At 45.5% G+C, this 7701-nt stretch overlaps 2 protein-coding genes across 2 annotated transcripts; both read left to right on the top strand.

The window, feature by feature from the left end:
- Positions 1 to 920: 920 nt before the first annotated feature.
- LOC111949302 (Fc receptor-like protein 1) lies at positions 921 to 3265 on the top strand. Its single transcript, XM_023966237.1, has 7 exons — positions 921 to 996; positions 1908 to 2035; positions 2147 to 2182; positions 2282 to 2545; positions 2620 to 2865; positions 2941 to 3066; positions 3132 to 3265. Exons 2-7 carry the CDS (start codon positions 1987 to 1989, stop codon positions 3242 to 3244), a joined length of 834 nt encoding a protein of 277 aa, XP_023822005.1. The 5' UTR covers positions 921 to 996; positions 1908 to 1986; the 3' UTR covers positions 3245 to 3265.
- Positions 3266 to 4130: 865 nt separating this feature from the next.
- On the top strand, positions 4131 to 7300 carry LOC101159297 (dickkopf-related protein 2-like). The gene is made up of 4 exons (XM_023966238.1): positions 4131 to 4588; positions 5884 to 6040; positions 6124 to 6252; positions 6323 to 7300. The coding sequence occupies exons 1-4, from the start codon at positions 4430 to 4432 to the stop codon at positions 6658 to 6660; spliced, it is 783 nt and encodes a 260-aa protein (XP_023822006.1). The 5' UTR covers positions 4131 to 4429; the 3' UTR covers positions 6661 to 7300.
- Positions 7301 to 7701: the final 401 nt, after the last annotated feature.

The following is a 7701-nucleotide window of genomic DNA, read 5'->3' as shown; positions in this document are numbered from 1 at the left end:
ACTGTTTTTTTTCTTCCGGAAAAATCAAAGGCAGTCAGACTGAGAGAGTCACGGGAAGAATGGCGGCCCATCTCGGTGGTCAGCGCCCCGAAGTAAGTGGCCTCTATGTTCAACCCTAACATCTGCTGTCTTCATGTATTGATTGAGTCATTGTCTGGATACGTTTAGAAGGGAAGGCTGATAGGAAAATTCTAATGACCGAGCATTCCACTGGTATTTAAACGCAGCACTTACGGACGAATTTGTGAGACGTGAAAACAGTCTCACGGTAGATCCGTGCGTAACTTTGGCTTTGTGTGTGTGTAACAAGGGGTTCGTGCGTGTTTTTTAAAGATGTGTGTGTAAGTAGTTTCAAGCTATTGTAATCTTAATTTGAGCATACATAAATTACATTTTGTATTTTTTTCATTTTATATAGTTTTAACTTATACACAAAACGTATTACGTGAGTAACAAATCACGCACAAATCCAAATTTATGCACAAATCCTAATTTACGCACGCACAAAGCAAGAATATGCATACACAAATCCTACTTTACGCACAAATCAAGAATTACGCACGCACAAATCCGACTGAGTCTAATTTCTCTCCATAGACTAGGCACCACCGAGGTTAACGAACTGGCGAAGAATGCTGGAGCAGGGTCTCCTTAAGTAGAGCAGGTGATTAATGAGATGAGTAATCACAGCTGGTGGATCAGGAGCAGAGCAGAGCTGGGAGGGGGAGGAAAACTGACAAAGGCACCATGACAAAATTGGCCAAATAAAAGTGGGGAACACAGAATAAGGAGGTCACCAAGGTGAAAACTGGTTTAGTCTACTCCTTTGGTGGGGAAGTTTATTGTAAAACGCCAGAGAGATGGAGGAAAAAAAGGTCAAAGCCATCTGAAGAAGAGGAGAAGTGAGATGAAGAAAAGGGTTTGTCCTCGTAGGGATGAAGGTTTTCTGCTTCCTGAAACAACAACGTCAACAATTCTTTTCTGACTAAAACTTGGGTAGGCCTAAATGTCTGATATCAATATTTATTTGTTACCATTTTGTCTTCTTCTAAACCTTTGGCTCTACCTTTACGTGTAACATTAGTGGTAACCTTTAGACGTCATGACTGGTGTGTCTGCTGTAAAATGTATAGGATGGAAAACAGCAACTATGAGCTGAGTTTTCATCTATCAATCCATGATATATTACATAGTTTTAGACGTCTTTTGTATCGGGTTGACATGGATGAAAAAGGGGGGGGGGAGTCTGGGAAGGAGTTTAGTGTAGAACCGCCTCTGGTTGAGCCACAGATCCAGGAACAACAGTAGAACAGTAGACCAGGTCTACACCCTCCATAGGGGGATGGGGGGTTCATGGGAGTTCTCTTGTCCAGTCCAAAAGGGTTTTGTGGATTTGGAGAAGGCATTTGATGGCATCTCCCTTGGTGTCCTGTAGAGGGGGCTCTGTGAGTGTTGGGTCTGGGTCTGGTCTAACTAAGGCCTGTTCAGTCTCTGTATGACAGGAGGCGGAGCTTGGTTAGATTAGCTGGCAGAAGTCAGACCTGTTGGAGTTGTATGTTGGACTCTGGCAGGACTGATCTCTGATTTCCAGTTTGGTTTGGTTGTTGTAGACAGTTATTGTCTTGATGATGGTTTTCTGTACCGTACACTCCAATGGATTACCCAGAAGCCCCATGTCCAGTTCATCTAACATGCTGACATCAGGAGAGTTTTACTGGAACACGTCCCAGTCTGCATTTTCTAACGTCAAAAGGACCAATGACAGCCAACCTCAGAGGTGCCATCAGAGTTCTGACACTTCCTGAAAACTCTTTCATGTGAAGACAACAGTTGTTTTTCTCCTGTGACCACTGTGTTTGTGGTTTGTCACGTCTCTTCCTGTCTGAGTTTCCTGGTTGATGCTTCAGAGAAAAGTGAACCGTCACACAGACGATCATCCTAACAGAAGAATCAGACTTTGGTGTCTGTCCAACTGCTGTTGGTCTGATGTCCTGCAGCTGCAGAATGGAGGGAACATCTGTCCAGATGCTGCTGGGTGAGTCCCGTCTGCTGGATGTGTGTTGGTGTGGAAACGTTGACAGATGCTGCTTCCCACAGCAGAGCCTTCATCAAAGCTCCAACTAAGCTGAGTGTCATTTCTCTGCAGCTCTGAGCTCCCTGCTGTGCTGCACAACCAACCAAAGTTAGTCCACTTCCTCAGTCAGTCCCACTCTCTGTCTTTGTGTCCAAGAAAGCCTCTGACAGCAGCAACACTCTGTGTGTCTTTACTTTGTTGTTGCAGTTGGTCTGACTGTGAGTCCCAGCAGATCTCAGTTCTTTAGAGGAGAATCAGTGACTCTGAAGTGTGAGGACCACAGCTCTGCAGGATGGACTCTGAGGAGAAACACCACAGAAGAAACCAGGACTCTGTGTGGATCTGAGTGGGGATCAGCAGATGGTTCATCCTGCAGGATCAGTTATCTTCTTCCATCAGACAGTGGTGTGTACTGGTGTGAGTCCAGAGGGGGAGGAGCCTCCAGCATCAGCGTGAACATCAGTGTCTCTGGTAAGATCAGACTGTGGAGTTAGTGTTGCTGCAGCTGTGTGCAGATGGATGAAATGCTTTGTCTCTGTGTTGAGGTGGATCAGTGATCCTGCAGAGTCCTGTCCTCCCTGTGATGGAGGGTCATGACCTCACTCTGAGCTGTCAATCACAGACCCCTCCCTCCAAGCCCTCAGCTGCTTTCTATAAAGATGGCTCCCTCATCAGGACTGAGCCTACAGGTCACATGACCCTCCAGCATGTTTCCAGGTCTGATGAAGGTCTCTACAAGTGTCACATCAGCGCTCATGGAGAGTCTCCATCCAGCTGGATCTCTGTCTCAGGTGAGGAGCTTCACTGTCATCTCACCATGGATTTCCTCCATGCAGTCACCTGACCAGGTGGGATTCTGTCTGCAGAGAGACCCAGGACCACAGAAGCCCCGCCCCCTGCATTATTCAGAGTCCTGCTCCACCTGCTGGTGATCAGTCCGTTCTTCATCTCCACTCTCCTTCTGGTGTCTTTATGTCCACAAAGAGCCTCAGGTAACAGAAATCAATCAATCACATTTGATCAATCATCTTCAGTTTCTAAACTGTTCTGTCTGCAGCAAGTGACCCGTCTGTCTCCATGGTGATGACCCAGCACTCACATGCTGAGCAGGGATTGGCTGATGACCATGATGACATCATCACATCTGGAACCACAGAGCATCAGTTCTGAACAGAGAATCTCTTTTGTGTTTTAGAAACTTCAAATATTTTTGTTTTTTTATTCATTCTTTTCTTTACTTTTTTCCTTAATATTTTTTTATCTCTCCTTTAATATTTTTTGGGTTTTGATGCATTCAATTTTTTCGTCTCTTTTTTTGGTAAAAAGAACATCAACAACATAAAGAGTGATGATAAAGGGGTGGAGCCTCTAGTTGTTTTCTTCTTGTTCTGATCCGTTCTTTGGTTCGTCACCTGTAAAGACCCCTCCAGGGCGTTGGCTCCTGGGATCACCTGATGTCTCCAACCCTCCCTCCATGGTGAAGTGGAGACGTTCACAGCGGGGTCATTTCCTCTGCATTACAGATGTCCCTCATGACGTCATTGTGATGAAAATAAATGAAAATGATTTTTAAAGACACAGATTGTCAGATAGAATATTAAATTATAAACTGAAAAAATCAACAGTATTAAAGTTCTGAACTTCATCAGGTTTCATCTTTTTTTGCGTGAACTTTACTTAAATTTATCTATTTGTTTGGCGCCTTTCATACCAGTTTACAACACAAAGTGCTTCACATCAAAGCAAATAAATAATAGTCATCAAATATGAAAATAATTGAAATAAAGTGACGCTGTTTTCCTTCTAGAATCTCAAAGTTCAGGAGAAACATCTCAGATCAGGAGGATGGATGTTATTTCCTCCTCCTCCTCTTCCTCTCTGTATCGGTGGAGGGGTGAAGGTATCGATGCTCCGGCGACGCCGTGCGCGCGGGCGCGTGCTCGCAGTGAGCTCATAAAACGCCGCGCGCCTCACCTGTCCGCGCGGCAGCAGCGGTCAGAGCGCAGCGTCGTACCTTCGGTCTGCAGGTGAGTTCCTCCGAGGTTCAAACAGCTGTTCGGCTCCACCGTCGGTCCGGTCCGGACGGGTTCGGCCGCACGTCCTGCAGGCAGGTGGAGGTCAGGTGTGGAGATGTGAGGGATCTGGGTCGGCCTGAGTCTCCGGTCCATCAGAAACTACAGATTTTCACCAAATCTGGGAGTAAAAACCTGATCTGGGATGAAGTTCTGATACCTGATCCGGTCCAGAATCAGAGTCTGACTCAGCAAATGTGGGTTTTCCCTTCCACAGGTGTTCCGTTCAGGAGAAAGCTGCAGGTGAGGTCTACAGGTGAGGTTCTACCGCTCCACCACAGCCATGGAGGGTCTGATGCTGAGTCTGGGGCTCATGGTCCTGGCGTGTTCCCCACGCGTGGAACCGCGCGTCCGGCTCAACTCCATCAGAACCGTGGTCCTCCGGGACGGTCCAGCCGTGCCGGCCAACGGGAGCTCGTGGGAGACCAGCGAGGACCTGAAGGTGAGAGATCCACGTCTACATCTAAACGGATCAGAACGCGTGAGCGGACCAGAACGAAGACAGAAAGTTCTAAACGTTCAGACGGAGATTCATGTTAGAGTCTGAGATGAAAACTTTAAATGTTAGAGATGATTAAAAAAACATTTTTTATGAGACTTGGAACCATCATTTAGAGAAAAATGACCATTAAATGAGATTAAATAGGATTCAGATTATAATCTGGGAAAAACACCTGATGGTTTCTTATTTGGAAAGAAATGCCTCTTCTGAGGAATTTTATGACACTTTTCATGTAAAGGTTTTTTCTAAACTTTCAGCAGAAAAATAAGTTTCAAACTGGACAGCAGGAATTCCCCTGAGGCTTCAAAATGTTTCAAACTTTATTGGAATTTTGACCAAAGACAATTTCCTTCATTGATCATCATCTCAGTCAGAGCATCAGAAAACTCAGCATCTGCTTTTCCAAAATCCAGTTCGCTTGAAATTTCCCAGAAGTCTCTGGGAAAAACCAGATGCTCTGTAGATGGGTGAATATAGACCACAATGCATTGTGTTTGAATAATTTTTATTAGAAAAAAAATGCATTTATTTATAAATAAATGGAGTTTTCATCATCAGAACATGGTTGATTCATAAATAGTCTTCGTAAATGTTCCTTTTTTTCAATATCTTTTTACTATGGGGATCATATTTGCCATTAGAAATATATTAAGTAGTGAACATGATCTTTGAATTCCTTTAACCTTTCACTCCGGTGTTTTAGCTTCAGTAGCGACACAGAGAAAAGTCTTTACGCTAAAATTGGAAAAAGCTGTTTATCTCGTGTCAGAATCAGCTGATTCGTGTTGATAAACAGTGGAAGAGTTACGGATGTCTGAATGTTTGTTTTGTAGGCGTCGCCGGAGACGGCTCTGGTGTTAAAGGGTTAAAACTGCTTTGTCCTTCACTGAAAAAAAACGATTTTCCACACAATAAAACCTATAAAATCCTATTTTTAGAAGAAAACACACATGGATTCATTCTGGCCGAGTTTGCTGATGTGGAACACGGTCCTTCGGCAGAATGTTTGGCCGGCTGTTACTGCGATTAAGCTAACGTGTGTTTTTATCCGTGTTACGATAATGGTTAGGAGTTACAGTTATTGTGAACACGCTAATGCGGCTAATGTGTAGCCTGTCAGACCTTTTTATCCGTGTTACAATAATGGTTAGGAGTTACAGTTATTGTGAACACGCTAGCGTGGCTAACGCTAATGTTTCGTGGTCGGCGTTCTGGAATCTGGCGTTTTCCTGCAGCTCCACCAATGCATGAGCGACCTGGAGTGCTCTGAGGGAAGCTACTGCCACCTCCCTGCCGAAGGCCCCGCCCACTCCCGCTGCAGGACCTGCCGCAGGAGCAGCAAGCGTTGCCTGAGAGACGGCATGTGTTGCCATGACAACCACTGCATCCACAGTAAGGTCGCGTCTTTTAACCTTCTGGTCTTTTGTTGTGACGGCGACGTTCTGATTTCCTGTTTTTTGGTGATATTTTGTCAGACGTTTGCGTTCCGGATGCGGACGCTTCTCTCGCCCAGAGGATCCCAAACGCTGACGGAGAGGCGGAGCCAAAGATGAAAGGATGGAGGAAGAGGAAGAGGATGAACATCAAAGGAGCTTCCAGCAAAGGTGGAACTTCTTCAGGTTTCTGTGAAGTTTAGATCAAAACACTAAACTTGGAGCTTGTTGTGTGTTGCAGGTCAGGTGGGGGACCCCTGCCTGCGCTCCTCCGACTGCTCGGGGGGGCTGTGCTGCGCCCGGCACTTCTGGACCCGCATCTGCAAGCCGCTGCTGCGGGAGGGGCAGGTCTGCACGCGGCAGCGCCGGAAGGGCCACGCCGGCCTGGAGCTGTTCCAGCGCTGCTCCTGCGGCGCCGGACTCCACTGCCGGGGGAAGCAGGACTCCACCCTCCAGACCCCGCCCTCCTCTCTGCTGCTCGCCGAGGCATCTCGCTCCAAATTCACGGCGCCCTCCTCCGCCTCCCCCTTCAGGTCAAAGGCAGCGAACACGAGACTCCACATGTGCCAGAAGATCTGAGCGTTTAAAAGGAGAATTTCTCCATTAATGACCCGGTCCAGAGGAACCGCAGCAGCAACCAAAGAGGTTGAAACCCTCGTCTGCCCCTCCCCCCCCACAGACCCAGTTTCTGATGCTAATGAGTTTCCTGTCAGGCAGCTCTGATACACAAACAGAGCTGGGAGTCTCTGAGGTTCAGGTCGAGGCGTCTAGACACAGAAACTGGTTTAAATCCAGTTTGACTCCATTTCCTCCTGACTGTTGTGACCCTCACAGAAACCACGACCTCACTGTGACTCTTATTTTGAAAAACCCTCTAAAGCATTCCTGAATCTACACTGTTTCTGTCAATAAACAGATTTAAGTAAATGAGTTACTTTAAACAAATGTGATAAAAATTCAAAATAATAATTTATGTTAACCTGAAGCATCCAGAAGGTTCTGTCTTTGCTCTTTTCTTCATTTTCTTTTAAATTAAATCTATTTTTGCTGAAAGTTATTTTGAAAATCCATTTATTTGTTAATAAATCTGTCAGTTTTTTCCACTTCCTCTCTTATTCGTGTATTTATGAGGAATCACTGATGTTTGATCATTAAACACATTGAAACTACTGTGTAACCAAGAATTTGTATTTCAATAAACTTTATTTAAAAAGTTATGTAACCAAATGAACAAACTGACTGAAGTGGTTTTGTCTTTGTAGAAAGTTTTGCCTCAGAAGTGCAGAACAGGGAACGTGTGTCTGGAATAATAGATCACGCTAACTCCAAAAAGCGTGTTGAAAAACACCAATGACTGTGTAAGAGATCTGGACTGAGTGGCCCCGCCCCCTGGCGTTCCAAACAGGAAGTACCTGCTGGGTGCAAGAAGCCAAAATCCCATTCAAACTTTAATTTGACCAATCAGACGCCTCAGTAAAAGTAGGTGGAGCCTGCTGGCCCCAACCTCCAACATTCAAAAAGTTTGATTGACAGATTTCAAGCTGTAGGGGTGTGGCCTTCTAAAAAGCTCACTGCTGATGGTGAAATTGGTTGCCATAGTAACGTTGACTCAATTGTTTC

The sequence above is a fragment of the Oryzias latipes genome, chromosome 18 (genome assembly GCF_002234675.1).
Source record: "Oryzias latipes chromosome 18, ASM223467v1".
Lineage (NCBI taxonomy): Eukaryota > Metazoa > Chordata > Actinopteri > Beloniformes > Adrianichthyidae > Oryzias > Oryzias latipes.
Note: the sequence above shows the minus strand (reverse complement) of the source record. Positions and strands in the feature narration are given on the sequence as shown.

Excerpts from the sequence above, each read along its gene's own strand:
- LOC111949302 (XM_023966237.1), top strand. The coding sequence starts at position 1,987 with ATGTCCTGCAGCTGCAGAATGGAGGGAACATCTGTCCAGATGCTGCTG. Across the intron at positions 2,036-2,146 it reads ATCTGTCCAGATGCTGCTGG|CTCTGAGCTCCCTGCTGTGC; the intron begins GTGAGTCCCGTC and ends ATTTCTCTGCAG. Across the intron at positions 2,183-2,281 it reads GTGCTGCACAACCAACCAAA|TTGGTCTGACTGTGAGTCCC; the intron begins GTTAGTCCACTT and ends TTGTTGTTGCAG.
- LOC101159297 (XM_023966238.1), top strand. The coding sequence starts at position 4,430 with ATGGAGGGTCTGATGCTGAGTCTGGGGCTCATGGTCCTGGCGTGTTCC. Across the intron at positions 4,589-5,883 it reads AGACCAGCGAGGACCTGAAG|CTCCACCAATGCATGAGCGA; the intron begins GTGAGAGATCCA and ends GTTTTCCTGCAG. Across the intron at positions 6,041-6,123 it reads TGACAACCACTGCATCCACA|ACGTTTGCGTTCCGGATGCG; the intron begins GTAAGGTCGCGT and ends ATATTTTGTCAG.